The following is a 23,151-nucleotide window of genomic DNA, read 5'->3' as shown; positions in this document are numbered from 1 at the left end:
CATGAAAACCAGAAATATGTCCATAATAATATTTGATCACTGGTATATGTTGAGTTAATTTGAGACATAATCGACTGTAATCGTTTTTGTATCCTACAATTTGGCTCTCTGGCAGTGAGAATTAAATGAATGTGCCCCCTGTGACCAAAGTTGCCCATCCCTGGCCTAGACCTACCAGTGGCGGAGTAATACAAATATATTGTGCGCATTAGTTTTTTTTTTTTTTTTTTTACTTTTTGGGACTTTAGGAGTTAAAGATAAGATAAATATAAACTTTATTGATCCCCCATGGGCGAATTTTTTGCATTACAGCAGCTCAAGAAAACAGGAAAAAAGGAATAAAATTATTAAAAATCAAAATCAAAATCAAACATATGTACATCATTTAAATAAAGGCAGAAAAAATACAATAATAATTAAGTCAAGAATATATAGGCCTAGACATTATTTAAAATGTTTGACAGCTTAATATTATTCACCCTCCTCTTTAATGGTTATTTTGAGAGTTGCAATTCTGCCCTTAAACTGCGCCTCTGGTATGTGCATGACCGCGCAGTTAGATGTGCGCGAACGGAGCAGCAGAGCAGAGCAGAGCCTGCTGTCAGAGCGTCAGCAGCAGTTAGCTCGATGGCTAACAAACAGCAGCTGAGCACAGAGATTCACGGCCAGTTCACTCAGTGTAACGTTGTCGTTTAAATGGGCGTTTCTCGCATAACGTTATCAAGAACCAGGAAGTGTAATTTTTTAACACTGTGGTGTTTTCTGTCGGCTCTTTGCGGTGAACGGGGGACGAAAGGACTGGATAGCTAGCTACTGTTAGCCTGCCAACGCAATGGTAAGTAACTGTTAGCTTTAGCTTTAGCTGCGCGTTTAATGTGACGCGGGTTGCTAACGTTACGCTAACTGGAGACAGACCATGAAGTCAGACTTTTTTTGTTGTATGTTATTTCATCAATGTCTCGGTTAGTTTCTGACCTTTTTTCTGGGCCCCTTTGGTAAAATGTTGCTTCCCACCTGTAACACCATTATTACCTTTATAAGCCGAGATTGTGCACATTCACCGCGTCTCTGTCTGCAAGGTATCAAAACCCTGTTACTAAGTTTAACAGCTGTTTTTAAACTGCTCTGCGTTTGTTTGTCCCGGGGGGTTTAGCTATTACCACAACGCTTTGTCAAGGCCCTGTTGTATTTATTTATAATCACACCGACGTAGGATGCTTTAATTTTTACTTTCTCTGAGAGAGGTTTGTTGTCTCAAGTGCCAGTTTTTTATTTCCTTATCTGAGCCACAGAGATTAGTTAGTATGAGAGACAAAAAATGACTAAAGTATAAATAAATAAATAAATAAATGAATGTTGGGAGAAATGCATACATTAATGTATAAATGAATTAATAAATAAATGTTGGGAGAAATGCATACAATAATGTATAAATAAATTAATGTTGGGAGAAATGCATACAATAATGTATAAATAAATTAATAAATAAATAAATGTTGGGAGAAATGCATACAATAATGTATAAATAAATACATGTTGGGAGAAATGCATACAATAATGTATAAATAAATAAATGAATGTTTGGAGAAATGCATACAATAATTTATGAATAAATAAATTAATAAATAAATGTCGGGAGAAATGCATACAATAATGTATAAATAAATAAATAATTAAATAAATGCATCAATAAATATATAAATGCTGAAAACAATACATCAATGAATAAATACACTTTGTTAATAAAAAAGGCTATTTATATATTTTTTTACATGTATTTATTTATTAGCATATTTCTACAGTTATATCAATCAAACTTTATTTATATAGCACCTTTCAGACAAATTAAATTGCAGTTCAAAGTGCTTAACAAGAGTGCAGAAAAGTTGTTGACAAAAAGTAGTTTATAAAATCATTGATAAAATCATTGAGAGACTAATGCACACCAATAAGAATTAAAAAATATGTATAAAAAGAAAAGAAAACACGACACTTAAAAGCAACAAGATATTAAAATAAATACATAAGAGGAAAATATTTCAAATTGTCGTAGGATAAAAAAGACAATACAGTAATGTTAAGATTTGAATTGATATAAAGCACTATATAAAAGCCAGACTGAATAAATTAGTTTTAAGACTGCGTTTAAAAATCTCGATATTCTGAGCTCCTCTCAGACCCTCAGGAAGGTTGTTCCACAGTCTCGGAGCGTAACAGCTGAAGGCAGCATCACCAAAGGTTTTTGTCCTGCTCTGTGGAACAACTAAGAGAGAGGAACTGGAGGATCTGAGGGGCCATACTGGTTCATAAACTAAAATCATATCTGATAGGTAGTCTGGTGCAAGGCCATGTAATGCTTTATAAACTAATAAAATAATTTTAAAATCAACACGAAAACTAACAGGTAGCCAGTGTAAAGATTTTAAAACATTGATATATGTATCAATGCATACATTTCCACATTAATTGAGTTGTTAATTTATTTCCGTATTTTTACATTTACACATCTATTTATTTATATATTTTTTTATATATTCATTTATTTATTTATTTATACATTATTATATGCATTTCTCACAACATTTATTTGTTTATTCATTTATTTATACTTTAGTCATTTTTTGTCCCTCACAGGTTAGGCGTCTTGTGGCATCTTGGTTTGTTTTTGCGTTTTGTCTCTTATCTATATTTGTGTGTTAGATGAGGACGGTCGGTAAATTGAGTATGTATCTCCTTTTAAATACTTATTTTTTTTACTTGATGACAGCTTGTCTGTCAGGGAGCACATTCAGTATGTTACTAAAAAAGCTGAATGTTTTTCTGGGATTTTATTACAGAAATAAGTCCTGCATTTTATTTTATGTAAAAAAAAAAAAGAATCCACATTTTTATCTGTCTTTGATTAGTGCAGTGGAGGTTCCCATCTTTTCTTAATTGGAGCCCCCCTAAAATTAAAATCAGCTTGGTTTTACTGATAATATCCCATCAGAAAATGCCTACACATATTCTTACCAAAATACCTCTCCATAAACTACCCAGGAAGTGTTTTTTAATTACTTAAGTTAATATGTGTAAACTAATTTTGACAACCTCAGAGCAGAGAAGGCCACATGCCCCCTCTCAGGGCCAGGTTGGGAACCAATGATGTATTGTACATGAATGCCTCTGCTCAGAGTCTTGGTAGGCTGAACATTGGTGTATCATGGTGCAATGAGATCACAAATTGTGGATTTCTTACTCCTCATTGTGCTTTATATTGTAGAGCCAGCTGGACTGATTTATGTAGGCTACACGCTGGCTTGCACATTGGTGTATCTTCATTTACAAAGCTATTCTGGGAAAGATTCTGGACTACCTTTCCTCTCTGTTAATCCTTAAGGGACAGAATCCTCAACCTTCGTTTGTTTGACTTTGTGCAAATTTGTCATTCTCAAAGTTAGAACTGAGTTTGGAAAGAAAGCTCAAAGGTTTTCTGCACCTTCGAACAGGCTACAGTCTGCTTACAAAACTTTACCCTGAATGTTTTTAAATCCTCCGTTAATCGTTTGAATCCAAACTGTATGCCACTGTTTTAGCTGAAGATTTGTATGATTGTTTTTTCTTATTATGTAATGTGTACTGTACGAGTTTGATGGTTTTGATGTTGAAACTTTCAACTGTGTGATGTTTCTATTCTTGGCCAGGTCTCCCATGAAAAAGAGATCTGTAATCTCAGTGGGACTAACCTGGCTTAATAAAGGTAGAATAAAATACAAATAATTAGCCAGGATTTTAAGAAATGTAGCCAACATGTTACAATGACTTTTGCAGACATTGTTTAAGAACCAGCTTGGATGAAAGTAAACAGAATCACCTATTTCCAAAAAAAATCATGAACATTAGCTGCATCTGGCCAATTCTGAAAATACAAGACTCAAATAATACATCAAAATTATTAATTTCTGACTCTCCCGAGGTCAAACCTAGATTTCCCCAGAGTTTGGGTTGATTAAACGCATGGGCGGCTGTGGTAGGGTCGGTCGTCTCCTAACCGAAAGGTCGGGGGTTCGATCCCCAGCTCCAGCAGCCACATGTCCGACATGTCCTTGGGCAAGACACTTAACCCAAGGTGCTTTCGCTGCTTCATCGGCAGTGTATGAATGTGAATGAATGGGTTAAGTTACTTCAGATGGTCACTTTAAATAGCAGCCTCTACCATCAGTGTGTGATCGTGTAGGTGTGACCTGCAGTGTAAAAGCGCTTTGAGTAGTCAGAAGACTAGAAAAGATCTATACAAGCTCAAGTCCATTTACCATTTAAATGTGGCATTGGGCTTATGGCTTATGATTCTAATGGTCACTGTAGCTAGCTCACATTAACAGGTTAGTTGGTCTGTTGGCATCAACATTGCAGCATTCTACTCAAGAGTTTATTTTAACCTCGTTAATTATCTAATTGCAGTAACACTAAAGGCAATAGTGTTGGCTTAAGAATAAACCAGTTACTCCGACGACCCCTAAACACAACATCCGACTTTCATTTGATCTGTAATGTTGACACTACACGTTAATTACCTCGCTTGGGTTTTTTTTAGCTCGATTGTTTGTAAAACAATTACACGTACCTGCAAAAGAAACTGGTTCACTTCTTATTTTACAGGTTATACTACTTAACAATTCCTTATTTCTTCCCTCCTTATCCCATTATTGGAGCTCTCGCAGAGTAAAATTACAAAGTAGGCTTGACAAAGCTGCTTTCACTGCTTTAAAGTAATCGTTCAGCTTGTTATGTATTGTACTTGATCACTTAATTCACAGGGCTAAGAGATGTTGGACTTTCTGTGAAGCTACTTTGTGTTCCTTTTTGCTATTTCAAGGTTAATGGTAGGGAATTAACACCCACCCGGAATACTTCAGATGCAGCCAGTTAAATTATTTCACTATTTGTGTCCTTGCTTTCCTGTGTTGTGCACATGGTAACTCACTGCTTTTAAAAAGTACTTATTCCAGGAAGGGATGCACATTTAGCTATTGTGTTGTTGCCATGATTATTTTTCAATCAACTGCCTTTAATATAATACTTCTTCCAGGAAGGAAAGCATAATCAGCTATTAACAATACTTGCTACCACTGGCTTTGTCTCAGTCAGAACCCATCAACCGGGTCAAATTCAATTGTGTCTCACTCACATGTTTTCACTGGCATGAACACAATGACATGTTACCTCCCACTGGATAATTTATTCATTTCATACATGACTTATTCAGAGATTGTCTGCACCCTTGTTTCTGCCAATTTCATTTTGCCCCTGCTACAGCCAGAAACAACTACACGACACTTTCTTAAATTCTGTCTGAATATATCCTGGTCTAAAAATGTTTGCATTAAGAGACACTGATGTCTGTGTTTATTTCTAACACAACCAATGGCTGATATTATATTTCAGGCCTATCTTTGTAGGGTTATTCATAGTATTTTCCTTCACTCTGTCACACTACTGCTGTAATTATTCGGGCTGTTGAAGAATTATTCAGGCTGTTGAAGAATTATGCCCAGAGGATATTTTGCCTCCTTTGCCAAATGTAGACATCATGTCCTTGTAATAATTCCCCTAAAGGCTCTGACACACCAAGGAGATCGTCGGCCGTCGGTCCTAGTTGGAGCGTCGCTGAGCGGGTTGTCGCCCTAGTTTTTGCAGGATGTTCGGCTCTGTCTCTACCTGTCTGCCTTTTTTTGGACGATTCGACGTGTTGAATCGGCGTCGGTGAGAGGAATCTCTCTGATTGGTTGTTTGGAGGTTTAATTTATCTCCAGCTCTCGACACAGGTTCAGGAAAGCCCCTTGAGCATGCCGCTGTAGTATCCATGCTTTCACCCACTTGTGTGGTTTCTCCTTATTTGTCGCCTCCGCCTCTTCTTTTCTTTTTCCACTAAAAGAACAAGAGCTAACAAAGCCAGCGCCATTTTCAACTTTTTATCAGACGTTATTCTCAATTAGTAGGCTACCTGTAATACAAGTGGTGCGCAACAGTGGTGTGAAAATGGTCTTCTCGTATCATAACAACGGACTACGGCCACCTGCTGTCCTGGAGAGTTATTTGCTCTCATGCATGCGCAGAACGTATGTGGTGTTTGGCCGTCGGCTGTGATCTTTGCGGTGTGTTTTAGTGCAACTTTTTGGCCAAGAAAAGAGGTGACGTGTTCTTTGCCGTCTGCTTGGTGTGTCAGGGCCTTAAACAAAATAATGCTGCTCAATCATCACTTATAGGCCTCTGTATATGTGTGGTGGTGACTGTGTCTGCAGAGTCCCTGTCCTCTGCCTGTATTTTGATGTTTTGGTTGTCGACAAGCCATTCAGACTCACAAATACATGTGAAGCAGACCTAGCATCAAAGATTAAACATTGAATCTTGTAACTAATGCCCACGATGAACCGATCGCATCTAGTGAAACACCTTAAATCTTAGGAGTGTGTAAACTATGTCCTAAATTAGATATTAAGTTCAAACAAGGCTACGTTGGAATTTACACAGAGCTTGTGTTACCCAGTGCAGATCGTCGTTTCTTAAGGGATTCTTCTAAGCAAAAACGTTAAGGTATTCACCCCTATGTCTCCAGTGGAAATGCTGTATTTTAACGAAAGGAAAACATGTTTTCTCGCGCCAGGATTTATTTTTCTGATATGATTTATTTTCCTTTTAGGCCAACAGATGTACCCCAGATGATATAAGGCACTTCTGCCTCTAGAGACCAAGATGACTGAAGTCCAGGCAACAGTGGAGTTCTCTGTGGAGCTCCACAAGTTCTACAACGTGGACCTGTTTCAAAGAGGGTGAGTATTGTTTCAATCTCACTACTCACTACATAGCTAATATACCAGCATTTGTTCTCGTAATCCATATAGCGCCCTCTGCTGGTGAAAGAGAACTTCTAGTGCAATACAATGATACTCAAATGAAATGCTTTCTGACTGGTGAATAAATCTAATAATGTTGGTGCATATCTGATAAAATTAGCAGATACTATCGGCTAAGATTGCCCGATATTATCGGCTGGCCGATAGAGCCACACTATCCAGCATATTATCCTAATGATTATAATATTTTACCTATGACTCATTTGCATTGTAACATTAGATTTGTATCATATTGTAAAATATGTGAATCCTGATTAATTTATATATTTTTTTAAAACCTTTGCTGCACCATAGAGCATCTCTCCTTTTGCTTGGCCGCTGTCAGTCAAAGAGTCAGTCATAGTGGATGTCAGACGGTCATGGTGATAATGTAACCACCGTCTGGCTCAAACGCGGTTAGGTGCAGACAGTCATCAGCAGAACAGGAAGTTTAGTTGTTTGCGGTCATCCTGAGACTCGGTATGGGAAGTTTTTAGTCTTGCTTCTACATTTCTTGGTGTGAAATGACACAACAACAAAAAAAACAACGGTGTGATTACCTTGTTTAGTATTAAAAGCATGTTCTTCTTAAATACGTGTGTGTCACAAGACTATTAACCTGTAGGCAGAAGTTCAGATCATCATGTCAGAGTCAGACCAAACAAAAGGAGCTTACATTGCATTGTAGCATAGTAAAAAATAAACCATTCTGCTGCTGTTACTAAGTGGCTTTTATGCTATTTAACAAGCTACACATGTTATTCCTATGTTTTCCCAGTTTCCATGTTTCTTGGAAAACTAAGAAGGAAAAACGACTCGCATTTCAAACTGCTGAGCTCTTACAGTCGAGGTCTTTAGCATCTGGAAAATTCTTTCGACAGCAGCAATGTGGTGACACTTCCTTTTTTGCTGAGACAAAACTCCTGCTCTATTCTCCCTGCTCATCGGTGCTTTAAGAGCTCAGGTTCACCACACAATCGACTGCAAGAGAAAGTGCTCATTATTCATTAATGAAAGGTGTGTAGTGTCATTTTACAAGTAGAGGCACTTGTCGCTGACCCGTGTGGTTTGTTTCCATTTCACAAGTCTCTAATGATGCTTCTGACCAACCTCATAGTGCTTTGTTTTCATACCGTTGATTTTTACAATATGAGTTCATATTTTCAGGTTCTACCAGATCCGTGCCAGTCTGAAAGTGCCACCCCGTGTCCCACACAAAGTTGAGGCCAGTCTACTTCACCCGGGAGGTAAACACTTTTTTGATGTTTTGTCCCCTTTCTGGAAAAAACCTGCCTTTAGATTCATATCTGGGTGACCTGCATGAAGCAACACTGCTGAGTTCCTTGCCAGGGATTGGTTGTTTCCTTGTAAACACAGACAACATGTTTTACTAATTCTCCAGTTGAATTCTTTTGGATTTCACTGCAGTTGTTAGAAAAATTAGTACTATTCAGGGACAAGAGCTGTTCTAATTGAACATTTGGTTTTCTTATTTTGTTGGCAGGCACTTGACTGATCTCTTATGCCACTCCTTATTCTCAGTAATTTCTCTTCAGCTTTGTGCATATGCCTCGCCCCCTTGCAAAGAAACCTGCAGAGATTCTTTCACACAAAGCTCTCAATTTTCTGTTTCTCGAATAAACAGGAACACCAAGAGAGTGTGTGATTTCCATGCTTAAAAATTAAATTTCCAAGACTATGTCAACCTCGCTTAATAGAGTAGATTTAGAAGCAGCCACACCTTCGTCCAGACCTAATACAAAGTACATTGTTAGATAGTTATACGCATATCATTAGCTGTAGTGTAGCTCATTCACAATCGTTTTTAACTTTAAATCTGAAAAATACAAATGCATTTCTCTCAAACTCTCTGTAAGCTTTGATGGTTCTGTTCCCGCTCACATCACCAGGTTGTGTATATTATATAATCTACTCAGATGTTATGTACATAGTTAATCGTAGTTTTTCTTTTCTAGGCTCTGATCTGGCATTTCCTGCTTCAATCCAAGACGATGTAATCAGCAGCAAAACTTTCCAAATCCTGTACAAGAATGAGGAGGTTGTCGTCAACGACGTCCTTATCTTCAAAGTTATGATGCTGCTTGATGAGAAAAAGGTAAGTTAACTTGCTTTTCCCCTGGTTCTAAAGCTAAATGCAGTGCATTATTGTGTTTTTGCCAATAATCTGGGTGGCACAGTTCAGCGGAAACAAGTACAACACGAGGCTACAGTATTTTATAAATCTGGCTTGTTAGTTGATTCTTTCCTGTGATGTGTTTGCATGTTCTCCCCATGCCTCTGTCTCTTAATCATTGTCGGCTTGAATTGGCTCCCGGCATACCAAGCCGTGATCCAATAGACAAGTTGGTATAACCTATGCATGCATCTATATTTTTCACAAGGACTCACACCATTGCAGAATGTTCCCTTTCCATAAAGATTAGTAAGAGTACAACATGATGAACCCAGTTTGGCTTTGTTCCAGTCTGGCTTGGAACGCTGCACTAATTCTGTGTTTGCAGCCACACCTGCAAAAGGGACTTGACTGTTTATCCAATGACACATACTTGAGGCTTCAGTACCTAAGCATTCAACTCTTGTGAACTTAATTTAGGGAACTGTACTGGTGTTTGCGGGGAGAGCTTAGCAGTGTTTCAAGCCCTTGTGAAATAGATCTTATTATTTTTTTAAACTCTGGACTTGGATAGAAACAACATCTTGACAGAGTGAGGACCTGCAGGATTTCTCAATACAGAGTCCCATGCTTGTATTTAACTACATGGTGCCATTTATTCTGTATGTACTTTAACTTATTGTAAATGAGGAGTGTGTTTCTGAGGCTGCATCTGAACTCTGGTGAGCTGGTATGGAGGTGACTGGGGTGGACAAGGGTTGCAGCGAGAGAGAACAGGTTTTACAATTTGACCGCAGCAGGATGATTGGTTGAGAGAGGTTGTGGCAGAGTCTGGTTGGATTATTTCTTTTATTATAAGAGTAAACACCCTAAATCAGCTGATTGTGAGCAGGGAGACAGAGGAAGTGGTATCACTGTATCACTGATTGCACAGCTCCCTATGTCAATACTGTCCATTTACAACTCTGTTTTTTCACATTTACATTTAATCTTTCATATTTAAGACTAGTAATGCTAAGTTAAATCCTGGTTGTATATATTCCCATTCTTAGTTTTGATATTTTTAGTGCTTATTTACTTTGTATTTAATATTATATTCTGTTTAGATTTGCTAATATTGTGTTTTTTGCTCATATTGTGTGTTTGGATAACCTGCTGCTGTAACGCCACATTTTCCCAGTTTGGGATCAATAAAATAATTCTATTCTATTCTAGAGAGGGAGGGGCTAAGTTGAATGAAGAAATGTAATAAATGTGTGAGAGAATATAACCAGGCTTCCTGCTTGAACTTACGCTGAGCTCCGTAAAGAGTCCAGTGTTTTTAACTGCAGAGGTTGACTGTTCTGTCAGGTCTGATAATGTGATTTTAAAAGCTGATATGTTCTTGGGGCGATGGATTAGAAATGTGTTACAATGATTGGAGCTGATACCTTCAAACTAGAATAATGTCTCGATGGTTGTTATGTTGCAGATTCACTAGACAGCACTTGCTTTTACTCACTCGCTCTTAATTTGACTCTCTCCTCTTCTTGTCATCAACATCAGGTGGAGGAGTCCCTCAATGACATGGATTTTCAGCTCTTCTTGGATTTATATTTCACAGATGGTGATTACACGTAGGTGTTGTAACATTTTAACTGAATGTACTTGTTTAAGCGTTTGTGAATATGAAATGTGCATCTCTTTGTGAACATGAGATGTCAGCTTCGTCTTCATCTTTTTTCTCTACAGGCCAGATGATCCAAGCTCTCTGCAGAATATCAGCAGCCGCACTCTTCGTTTGCACTTTAGCCTTCAGCGAGGCATCCACCAACATGTCAATGTCATGTTTGACTATTTCCACCTGTCTGTCATCTCTGTAGCCATCCATGCCTCCCTAGTGGCATTACATCAGCCCCTTATCAGGTATGACTGACATACCCACATCACACCACACCACATATTCAAGTGACAACATAGCTGTCACATCTTTACAGTGAATAGAGGTCGAGGAAACCAGACTGGCTGTTTCTTATTAAGCTTTGAATTCTCCCTCCTTGTGTTTTCCTAGTTTGCCTCGACCAGTGAAAACCACATGGCTTAACCGCAACGCTCCAGCTCAGAGCAAAGACTCAGTCATCCCCCCTTTGGAGAATGTGGTGTTCGGCAGCAGTTACGTCAAGCAAGTATCACCAGATGTAAGTGAACCATCTTTATAGCAAGGACAGTGTCTTCTAAAATCTCCCTTTCTTATTAGATGCTAGGTAACAAACTTGACAGTGACAGTATTTTTTGTACAGTTTTTCAGGTGTTCTGTTACACACTGGGTTTAATTAAACTCTGGATAAAAAGTAAATAACTTTCACAAACACTCAAAAATGTTCTGTGGATTTCCAGCTTTGTTCCTTTTCATGAGCTTAAAGAACAAAAGGCCTGTTATGTATTAAAGCATGGCTGCATTCAAGTTATACAGGTTTTGCTTATGAAATGGACATGGCTGTCTTCTCAGATTCAACAGTTCTACACCTCAGGTAAAATTGTGTTCTGTTCACTGCACTGGAAGCTCAGGACTATGTGTCATGCTGTTGACAGACAGAGCAGACGAAGAGGAAACTATCCGACCCACCGTCACATTTGGCCCGGAGTAATTGGCCCCTCCTGACAGAGGAAGGTGGCCAGCTAAAGTTTCCTTGAGATGCAGTAGTGTGAATGTAGCGGAGTCATTCAGGCAGAACCGAAGCAGTGCCCCTCATAACTCCTTGATGCATCTGTAACTGGCTGCATGGGAATAACGAGCCATGGACTGCTATTCATTTTCTCTGCAGGGATCTCTGCAGAAGCTGCTATAAAACACTGCCTAGTACATTTAGCGCACTAAATGATTGCCTTGAAATAGTTGGCAGGTTAATTTGTTGTTGTTATATATACGGCCACAGTGGTCACTGTAATACCAGAGTATTGAGATACACTGTGCAGTAGCATTCATTTTTAAACATTTTCTTCTTTTAAAGGTATAGTTCTATTTATATCCCTGTACTGTATATACCTGTGGTTATATCATCAACCAGTCGATGAACAAGTCTTTCATTTTCAGTTTTTGTTTGACTCTGAGGAAGCCCTTTGCACCTACATAAATGTGCCTTTTTGTATGCTGCAGTACTTTCTTTAGATGTTGTCTGAGCGAAGGAGTCTACTGAATTATATTTTGAATGTCTATCATTTATTAGATGTCCATACGCTACAAGAATATATTTGTCTGTGATCACTGACTGAAGATTTTGTGGGTTTTTTTGTTTTGTTTTATGATAGATTTAGCATTTAACAGAAAAAAACTGTAATCAAATCAGCAAATATTACAGATTTGATTTGCTGTGTCTGCTGCTGTAAATATTTTCTGCTAACCCAAACACTCAGTGATATTGTTCAATTGAATCATCTAAAACCTCCTCGCTGTGTCCTTCTTAATTCTCAGGGCAGGACGTTCTTGGTATCGGACCACTGTCTGCAGCATGCCTTCGGTCTACACAACAGCCTTTGCTCCAATCTCCTGCAAGCTTACAAGGGTCTCTTTGATTACTTCACCTCTATAACCAAGGACCTGCCCTCCTCCCATCGCATGGAACTAGGTAAACTGCACTGCGGCTTCACATGAACTCATGTCAGAGGTTGGGCCTACACCGGATGGTAAAGTAATAAAGTCTTAAAACCCAGACATGAAGTGATGCTTCTGCAATACTGTTTATTAAACTCACAAGCACTTAGAAGGAAACAGGCTGTGTAATGATATGCCCTCTGATTAATTTTGCCTTGATTTGATTTTTCATTGTTTTGTTTTTCACTGTCTGTTTGTTGCATATTGTTTTTGCCCTCATGTCATTTCACCTGCTCCCTACACATTAACCTATTCTCCCCTGTGAGCAGACTTCAAAGCCAGCTACCTGATTAGTTTATCCAGCAATCTACCTGTGATTACTTATCTTAGTTTACTTACTAAATCGTACTGTCAACAAGTAGTCTGATAACCAGTGGACTATTAGGCCACATTTTAACAGCTCCCAAACACATCTTTGTAACTGTTGCTGACTAAACCTTTTCCATGCAAGTGGAAAGATGTTAACCCATTCCTAAGGAAAAACTATCAAAAGGTTAAATATGCCTATATGTGCAATCTTACTAGCCAAGCCCAGCATGCAAGTCCTATATGAGAGAGTACTCAGAAGACCCTATCCCAGAAGTCAAAGGCACGTCTACATAGGTATGTCCTGACCCTTACAGTACCTCAAATAAACCTGCCTATCTCTCACTTTTTCTTCCTCACTCCAGTTTCCTTCTCCTAGAAAACACCATTTCCTTTCTATGTCCCACTCTGCAGAATCAAGTGCTGTCATTTCACTTTTTCAGTACTATGTGTATATAATCCGTCTGCCTTCCAACCTTTTATAACCAGACCTCGTTCAAAGACGACTCTAGGCTGTCTTCTGTCATTTTATAGGAAAAGTACTTTCTAACACCACTTCCTTATTCAGCCTGTTTAACGGGTTCTTCTAAACCTTTCTTCTGCTAAATTAAAGAAATAAATCATGAAAGTGATTCTCAGTAATACTGTTCCTCTGCTTCTTCAGAACAACTCGACTTAGAGGCCCGCCTTGCTGATTTGTGTGACCAAGTCAAGGTGAGACCTGTTTACTGCTCGTTTTTTTTCTGTTTCTGATTCTTATCATTTAACATACTATATTTGCATATGTGTGAAACCACAAGCCTGATTCATCATCAAACTAGTGCTTAGTGTTTACCGCAGTGTGAGTTAACTGGAAATATGGCAGTAGGCCATGTAGAAGCTCTCCAGTTAAACTGAAACTGTTTCATTGGATGAATGTGTCTGCATGTCTGGAGGGCATGGGCATGATTTATTGGAAGTATGCAATCGTGATGAGATTTATAAATGATGAGAGCAGTTTTAAGATTTGCCAGGATGTGTTTATGCGTAGCTATAATCTCTGATACAAATACTCGGTAGCAGTTCAGTAGGTTTGTGGACAAAAGCAAAATGAAGCAAGCTGTACCAGCCAGAAGTCCACCTAAAGTACCCAGAACTTTTAGCCCCAGGAGCTGCTTTTCAAAAGGGATTAGAGTGTTCCCCCAGCTCATTGTTCTCTGTGATTCAGCTTAGGTCCAAAGACCTGTGAATATTAGGAAAATGAGTCTGCTTACATATAAAAGAGTGTTCTAACCGCTGGAAGTACTTTAACCAATCATAAATATGCAGTGCTGCACGAGTCATCCTGTTCTTCTGTAATGCACTACCTCCTAAAATGGGCCTTTATTAAGACCCTGATCCCTGCAGTAAAAACCCTCCTACAGTGATCTGTCTCTAGTGAAGAATCCTGCAAACAGTAGCATGCAAAGTGGATCTGTTGATGCATGTAAATCATGCAAATCTTTTAAGTGGACTGGAAAATGTTCGCATGCTTCTAACAGTTTGTAGAGTCGCATTTAAAACAAGCCTTTAAAGGATTTCATGATTGTGTAGGCGAGTCTTCAGTGGCTGGGTCCTTGAGTCCTAAGAGGTTGGCTCTCTCTTGATGAGTAGTGATAGAGAGTGTTTTTCAGAGCTGTTGAATTATAGATCTTTCCGTAGATGATAGTCAGGGTTGCACATTACACGGGTTAAAGTGAAATACAAAAACACAGAAGAGACACTTGTTTCCAAATTAAGTATTTCATATTTCATATCCAATGACAATAGGTCAAAACAGGAAAGGGAAATACAAAAATGTATGTTTATTTTGGACACTTCAAATGTCTCCTGATAAAGACTGCTGGAAAATGCTGTGCTAAAGAAACATCTCAGAAAAATGGATTACAGTGCTCTGGTGTCTTTTGTGCTGAAGAGGTCCATGATGCAAACTCTTGTGTGTAAAACAGACCTCTGACATAGAACCGTGCCACTGCATGTAATGCAGGTGTAAGGAAGGGATGCACACTGGAGCCCTCTGGTGGTGACTTGTGTCTTTTTGCTTCTAGCAGAAAGCCGAGTCTCCTGATGAGCTGGCAGAACTGGTCAATATGAACCTGGCTCAGCTCTGCTCCCTGCTCATGGCACTCTGGGGACAGTTCCTGGAGGTCGTGTCCCTGCAAGAGCATGTTGCTGCCCTGTTAGCTATGGAGCATCATACACTAAGAGTGAGTCCCAGCTTCTTAAATCAACCACATTATTGATAAATGACTAGGCACCTTGCATTGATAACTGATCCAAAACTATTCATCATTCGGAACAATATTCTTAAACCAACCCTTGATTCTGTGAAAATGCAGGTAAGACGGTTTGCTGAGGCTTTCTTTTGTCTTGAACATCCAAGACAATCTGCACTGGCCTATCAGGAACTACAGTAAGTTGCAGCAGCATGTTCATCTTGATTGTGAAATGTAGTGTTGCTATTATAAAATCTGTGCAGGTACTAGCTTGTCTGAAATACTCAAACTCCAGGTATGGAAAAACATGACTCTTTTTTTCTCTGACTCTTTCTGCTGCCCCCTCCCCCTCTCCCTCCGTCCTCCTCTACCTCCTCCTCAGTGCTCACAGTCACCAGCAGATGACTAATGCTATCAAAAGCTCCAGCTACTTCCTGTCTTTGCCTCCTCTTCCAGTGGAATGTGTGGACCTTGATGGTGATGTGAGCTCACTGCCAATCATCTTTGAGGATAGATATCTGGATTCAATCACCGAAGGTAAGTCACAGTCTCTCCATCAAATGTAACATACATCTTGTAAATTCTTTCAGTGTATTTGAACCGAATGTTTTTTCTGCTCTTTTTTTTTTTTATTTAAAACCTCGTGTGATTCTGAAGATCGGGATGGACCTTGGCTTGGAGTGCAAAACACGAGGACTGGCTCAGCGTCCAGCAAATCAGACAAGCCCAGCTCCAAGGACTGCAGTGCAGCAGCCAGCCCCATACCCGAGTCTCGCTGTGCCGCTACGGATAACACCTGGTCAGACAGCTATGATCCACCACCTAAGTCCAAAGGGAAGTCAGTCAAACTGAAGAAAAACTCCAAGACCGATAACTCCAAGAAGCTTATTAGACAAGGTTCAAAAGACTCTGTAGTTCTGGTGGGTTATAAGAACCTCAAAGCTCCTTTTAGTGACACCAGTGCAAAGTACAAGGAAGGGGAGGCTCCTCTCAACCAGGAACAACAAGATACCTTACAGGGTGACTCTAGTCATTTAAGGACTAATGCCAATTCTGTTTTCGACTCTGGTGCCACATCAACACGTACTGTTGACTCTGTTACAGATGACAATGTAACTACTGCTGCTTTTCAAAAAGGTTTTTTCAAAAATCCAATAAAGTGGGACGGACAGAATAATCCTCAGGCGGGTACTGGGGCTATTGCTAAATGCAACCAACCACTTCAAAAAGATGAACAAGCTGACCACAGTGGCAAAAAACTACCACCACAGTGGTCCTCTGGGCTGAAGCAAATTGAGGTGAAGCCAAGTAACAAGGACCCGTACCAAGGAGACAAAGTAACGGTTCTTCTGCCGTGTCGGACCGATGGCGCTTTCAGTCGTAACGTTCCCGAGATCACCCAGTCGGACCTCTGTGATGCAAAACAGTCCATGTTTGACTCTGTATTTGAAAGACCAAGTAAAGAAGCTGTACAGCAAAGTCAGTCCTGTCTAGTCTCAGTAAAGGTTAAGAGTGATTGTATCAGGCTGCCAGATGGAGCAGTCCCTAGTGCCTCGTCTCGCCTTTCAGATTCAGGAATTGATAGCGAGTCCAGCTCCTTTGCCACTCACTTTGTCACAGGACCGCCGACAAGTGCAGGGCCAGGTACTGTTGAATCCAGTGTTGCTGCCACACAGCCGACAGAGAGGCCTCTATTGAGCCCCGCGACGCGGCCTGTTCAGCACAGCTCGGTGCAGAAGCCTGGCGGGGCTGCAGAAAATCTTTATCCAGAAAATACTAGCGCTGTCAGTGGAGTCCAGTCCTCTCTCACTTCCATTAACTCCTTACCTTCTGATGAAGAGGGCGAAGGGTCCTCTAGAGGCTCTAGTGGAGCTGAAGTCAGAGGCAGGAAGTCCAGTGTCCTGGTGCAGGAGCAGAGTCTAGTTTTCGCTGAGGATATCACAAACAGACCGGCTATCGATGCAACCGGCAACCCTGAGCCTGTTTTAGATTCCAAACTTGTAAAACCTGCCTTTGACTTTGAAACGGACTCCAAATTGATCGGCTTTTCTGAAGTTGGACAGGAGGGGGCGGCTAGTTCTGGGGCCAGTAAAGAATCCCGTAGTGAAACCAACACCGCCTGCCCCTCCAGTAATTCTGGCACCAGCAGCACTGACCTGGTAAAGCGTGGGATGGTAGAAAACTACTTTGGCTCGTGTTCTAGCACCGATGTGTCAGAGATCAGCCCTGTGGAGACATCTGCTATCACGCTGGGCATCCAGACTGCACCGGCGCCGGCTGAGGAGGACGAGGAAGAGACGGAGCATGAGATGATCGAGAACGGCTACTACGAGGAAGGCGACGGCTACGCTTTTGTGAACGGCGTCGCCGACGAGGAGCAAAGCGGGGCTGACGCAGCCGCTCAAGAGACAAGTCTTCTTTTTGAACATCTTGGCATAGGTTACGTCCATGAAACAAAAGATCTATCAAAAGCTCCCATCTGCTCCAACCAAGCCTCGAGTGGGTACACTTTGGCAAGACCCCCTTGTCCCTTCACCTCCTTTTCCATCAACCTGCGGTGGTACGAATGTGCACCCACGCCGCACATGAAAGCGTGAGTCATCTTTCACAATCCCACTGGATGTCAAATAACTTGCAGATATTTGTCCTGACTATTCATAAATGGTGTTTAATTCTAACACACAGGTTCATTAAAGCCAAGGAAGACATGAAACAGCTGAAGCTCCCTGGCTTCCTGTATAGTGAGGTACCTGAGCTGGCATCCACCGTGCCCTACTTTAGCTTGGAGGAAGATGAAAGCTGTGAAGAAGGCATCCATCTCATAGTCTGCGTCCACGGCCTGGACGGTAGGAAACAATCTATTCCAGAGTAAACAAGTTGTTTTAACAAAAAAAACTGAAACACAGTGACTTTTACTTTTACTTTTATCGCTGCAGGTAACAGTGCAGACCTGAGACTTGTGAAGACTTACTTGGAGCTTGGACTTCCTGGGGCTCGTATAGACTTCCTCATGTCTGAGAGGAACCAGGTGAGGCACTGCTCACATCAGATATTAATTATAATGAGCTTAAACACCCTTTAAAGGCTTTACATGCAATTTTTCACACTTACATATAATATAAATCAAGTATATCCTCTGAAAATAACTCTGAGTCATGACTGTCTACAATGGGTGTAACACCCGAGTCCCACTGTCTGTGATGTTTTCAGAGTTTTCAGAGTCCTATCTTCAGTTTGTTTACATCGCCCGGACGGCCGGCTGACTCCTCCCCTCGTGTATAAAAGTTGTTTAATTGAGGGACTAGAGAAAAGAAGAATAACATACTGTACTCACTGCTTAACTGTGTTTCTAGATCACGCTCATTTCAGGTAAATTTACATGCAGTGTGAAGATACGAGCATAATAAAGATCGCTAGCATTAGCATGCTAACACAACAATGCAGCGCAAGTTGTTTTGGTTTCATGCTGGTGCTCAAGGGCGACATCTGCTGGATCAAAAAATCGCATAGAAAGCCTTTAAAGATTTAAATGCATGTAAGAAAAGGTCCATCCATCTTATTTGAAACTCCTTTCTTCCACAGAATGACACCTTTGCTGACTTTGAGTCAATGACAGACCGATTGCTGGATGAAATAGTCCAGTACATCCAGATATACAACCTCACAGTGTCAAAGATAAGGTACAACGTTTCTTCTGAGTAACTTACATTTTGTCAAAGATGCATGTGGATTTGTTTTGTGTCTTCACAGTCTGTCATTTTTCTTCTTTTGCAGCTTTGTGGGTCATTCTCTGGGTAACCTTATAGTTCGCTCAGTGCTAACTCGGCCGAGGTTTAAATGCTACCTGAGCAGACTGCACACCTTCCTTTCCCTCTCTGGACCTCACCTGGGCACGTTGTACAACAGCTCTGCTCTCGTCAACACAGGTTAGTTTCAAACAGCGAGCTTGAAGGGCTATGGTTTTATTTATTCATTCCTATGAAGTCTGTTGAATTACAGTTAATTGTTTTGTTTTTTTCTAAGGTCTTTGGTTCATGCAGAAGTGGAAAAAGTCCGGGTCGCTTCTGCAGCTGACGTGCCGTGATCACTCGGACCCTCGCCAAACTTTCCTCTACAAGCTCAGCAAGAAATCGGGTTAGTTTAGCAAATGTCTTACACAACATACATGTCAGGCTGTATGTGTGGATTATAGGGTGTAAGAGAGATAACTTCTTTTTATGGTCTTCTTTTCAAGGTCTCCAGTTTTTCAAGAATGTGGTGCTGGTGGGCTCGCTGCAGGATCGCTATGTTCCCTATCATTCTGCGAGAATAGAAATGTGCAAAACTGCATTAAAAGACAAACAAACAGGTAAGTAGTAGAGCAGGAGTGGTTTGAGATGAGCAGCATTCAAGCAGAACAATCCCAGAGTCCCATTAGCTCTGACATATCAAGTAGACGAGTAGGGTTTTCTGGCACAACTTCACGTACTGCCAAGGTGCATGGATAGGGAAAAACTTCAAAGGGGTCAAAAAGCTTCAGCAACACTTTAACAAAGATCAACTTTATTAGACGGAGGTGTTGGCTGATGGCCTTCATTAGTGTCATAGCAAGGAAGGCATCAAGTGCAAAAGATTATGTTTGTCTATCCATCCCTCCCTTCTTCTATTTCTTCTTTACAGTCACCTCATCTCAGTTCTTTCTTCATACCACAACTGGGGCTCGTTTCAGTAAGCAGCTTTTGTGCAAACACTGAAATGAGGGAAGCTCTGGGCTTTCCGTTTCAGAAAGGGAGGTCACTCAAACCCAAGAAGTCTGAGTTCTGAGTCAGTGAACCTAACCTCGTCTGGAGCAGTTTTTCTTTAATGAACCCCGAGTTTCTCCCCGTCTCCTCCCTCTTTCAGAGACAGAAACGCTGTTTCATTTCCTCATTCTTTCATTCAGTCCATATCACACGCGTGTTAGTGGATACTCACTGATTGTCTGAATAAAAATCCAGTTGTTTATGTTAGGTATAGCCTATAGTGTATAAAACTAACTTTTTTGTCTAACATGGCTTGTCTTTTAGTAGAGGAGCCTCGAAATTAAGGGGCTACATTAGCCTACTCTGCAGGGAATAAGAGCCTACATTAAAGTGAGGAGATGTTAATGTAATTTGGGCTAATAAATAGGCCTAAACTAAACAGGATAAAGGTGAAAGGACATTTAGCCTGTGTGTGTGAATACAGCATGAGGTACTACATTGGGATCAGTTTATAGATCCTCAACAATGGAACTGGTTAAATATCATTGAACAGACCAAGTCTTCCTCTTTTCAGCCTCTTTCCCTCTTCTCTTCATCAGGTCCTGTGTATGCTGAGATGATTGAGAACCTGCTGCTGCCAGTACTTCAGAACAAAGACTGTAATCTAGTGCGATACGATGTCATTCATGCTCTGCCCAACACAGCCAACTCCCTCATAGGCCGAGCCGCCCACATCGCCGTCCTCGATTCTGAGATCTTCCTGGAGAAGTTCTTCCTCGTCGCAGGCCTCAAGTTCTTTCAGTAGAACGGAGCGAGAATCGAAACACGTGGCTGGAGATGAGGAATGTGAAGCTAATACCTCACTGCATCTAAACCTTATTCTGATTTTGGTATTTTAATTAACTCTTACTTTTTTCTATATACATGTAATCTCTTTTTAAAAAGCATATGAGCAAAATCACAATTTCTCTCATTTCATGTTTGAATCATGGTGACTATGGAGATTGCCAGTTTTATTTTTCTACTGCCATTTTCAAAACATTTCTTTGTTCTCGTTTGGGAAATGATTTCCTCCACCATGTGCTCTATTTTCAGTGTTATTTATGTGTTCTGTTTTCACTCTTTAATTATTCTTTCTCCAAGTTATTGACGTCATATTAGATGCTGAACTGGAAATGTAGCTGCTACAAAAATGAAAACGGCTGTTTTTTGGTGAGCTGGCCCAAGTCAAGTCTGCACATACAGTCCTCACCATGGCAAATGTTTTCCCACCAGTTCAAAGAGGCACTGCATTGATTTGCACCACAACTACATTTTACAAGGTTTTGTACTGAAAATGGTCATTTGTACAACTTACTTTTTTATCAACAATTTTCCATCATTTTTAAAAGGCGAAGGTTGCATTTGAAATAGGATTGTTGCTCGGACTTTGCAGCCTCGGCTTTGGTCTTTTATGCTGTTTCTTACCGTTGCAGCATAGTATTTGCCCAGCCTGGTGTTGGGAGAACAAGCTACGACATAACTACATTTTATGGAAGGGGTTTTAAGATATGCTCATGATTCAGCAGAAGCACATGTTGGTGATATGAACTTGTTTTATTGAAAGTATTTGGTCAGTATCTCTAGTGATTATTTAAGTGTTTCAACTGGAAAGTATTGCTTGAAATTAAAAAAAAATGTTTCTTGGAAAATTGTTTATATATCGTCATACTCTACCATTAAATATGCATATTATAAACTTGTTTAAATGACCTTTCTTTTTTCACTAGATTTAGTTTTAGGAGAGTCAGGTGATCTCAAATGTTGTTCCCTAAACACTCGAGCCTAGATTTGACTTACCGTACATTGATTCATGTTTCCTCACTTGATTCGTTTTTGTTAATATATGGTTATCCTAGTGGTGCTGTTGGTGTAGCGGTTAGGTCGTCCCATATGCTTTAGTCCTTCAAGCGGGCGGCCCGGGTTCAAGCCTCCCGCATGTCATTCCCCACCCTCTCTCTCTCTCCCAGTTTTTTTCCTCTATCAACTGTCCTAACAAATAAAGGCAAAAAGGCATTTAATAAAAAACCTAACATTTCATTATTTTCAAAAAAATGATTAAAGGCATTTCTATCATCAGTCCTGCAGGTGGCAGTGTTATCACAGAAAGCTCTTTTGTTATGGATCCATAGTAATTGTGCGATGTGTGTAAAAATGTTAAAGCTCATACTGTTTCAACATGAAGTGTCATAATTATGTATTTGTTTCCACCTCCCATTATGTAAAGTATGCACAGTGAATACATTGTATAGTTTTATTGCACATAACACAGTCCTGCTCTCCATCTTATTTTATGTACTTAGGACATTTTATCCCCACTGAAGTATTGTGTATTTAGGCATAAAACGTTTGGAAGCCGTTGTGCTACAAACTGATGGGAAACTACTGTTTTTATGTTATGAAAATGGTAGTTTTTATGTGAGTGATGGAAAAAGAAAGAATGAGGCGACTTGTGGAAATGATGGTGGAGTCATCTGAGTAATAAATAGGACTAAAAGAGTTCTTCCTGTAAAATAATAAATATGTACCAATTTACCGTAGTCTTGATTAAAACGCAGACTTACAGAAATATATACTTCTGGAGAAATGGTCAGTTTGTATCCTCATGAAGAAGTTTGTCAGACCTCTCAAAACATAAACCTTCTCTTTCAAAAGAGGCGGGAAATAAGGGGGCATGCAAATTTATGAAGTAGAAAAATCTATATTACCATCTAATGCACTCAGCCCTTCATAACTAGTACTTGAAGTTAAAAAAATACAACCAGCTCACATTTTGAACTCACCTGGGTCTGAAAGCGGAAGGGAGGCAAATCTCTGCAGGTAATGTTATCTGATGTATAATGCAGTTACACAGCCTTTTTGTTTAATCAGCATGTTGTGCAATTTTAAGTTCAAGCACTACACAATGCTATATAAATCCTTGTAATGGCTAATGTTTTCCTATTAAGTCTTAAGTGCTTTTGCAAGAAAAGTGCACTTCTCTGTTTTAAGAAACAACCGTGTGTTATGCCGAGAAATGCATCCCTGCCAAGAATGGCATGCACCTTGTAAGACAATTCAAAATATGGCAGACACAATTTCTACACTGCATTCACCCTTAAATTTCACTGTTTTCAGGCCATATTTACCCAGGCTAATGAAATGCATATTCTGAGGAGTCTACAGAACACTAAGGACAGAGGCGCTGCTTGTCAACAGGCAAGGCAGGCAACTG

General features: G+C 40.1%; 1 protein-coding gene across 4 annotated transcripts; it reads left to right on the top strand.

Annotated features, from left to right (window-relative positions):
- Positions 1–581: 581 nt before the first annotated feature.
- On the top strand, positions 582–22,510 carry fam135a (family with sequence similarity 135 member A). Of its 4 annotated transcripts, none has more exons than XM_061039574.1 (21): positions 582–835; positions 6,680–6,809; positions 8,040–8,119; positions 8,849–8,988; positions 10,552–10,622; positions 10,738–10,911; positions 11,057–11,183; positions 12,458–12,611; positions 13,163–13,240; positions 13,608–13,657; positions 15,013–15,168; positions 15,301–15,374; positions 15,560–15,714; positions 15,835–17,770; positions 17,863–18,023; positions 18,114–18,205; positions 18,760–18,857; positions 18,952–19,103; positions 19,201–19,311; positions 19,412–19,525; positions 20,498–22,510. In XM_061039574.1, exons 2-21 carry the CDS (start codon positions 6,733–6,735, stop codon positions 20,701–20,703), a joined length of 4,206 nt encoding a protein of 1,401 aa, XP_060895557.1. In that variant the 5' UTR covers positions 582–835; positions 6,680–6,732; the 3' UTR covers positions 20,704–22,510. The 4 variants fall into 4 exon arrangements, with proteins under 4 accessions (XP_060895557.1, XP_060895556.1, XP_060895559.1 ...); XM_061039573.1 differs by having other exon boundaries at positions 15,010–15,168; XM_061039576.1 differs by lacking the exon at positions 13,163–13,240.
- Positions 22,511–23,151: the final 641 nt, after the last annotated feature.

The sequence above is a fragment of the Labrus mixtus genome, chromosome 6, assembly GCF_963584025.1.
Source record: "Labrus mixtus chromosome 6, fLabMix1.1, whole genome shotgun sequence".
NCBI classification, from domain to species: domain Eukaryota; kingdom Metazoa; phylum Chordata; class Actinopteri; order Labriformes; family Labridae; genus Labrus; species Labrus mixtus.
Note: the sequence above shows the minus strand (reverse complement) of the source record. Positions and strands in the feature narration are given on the sequence as shown.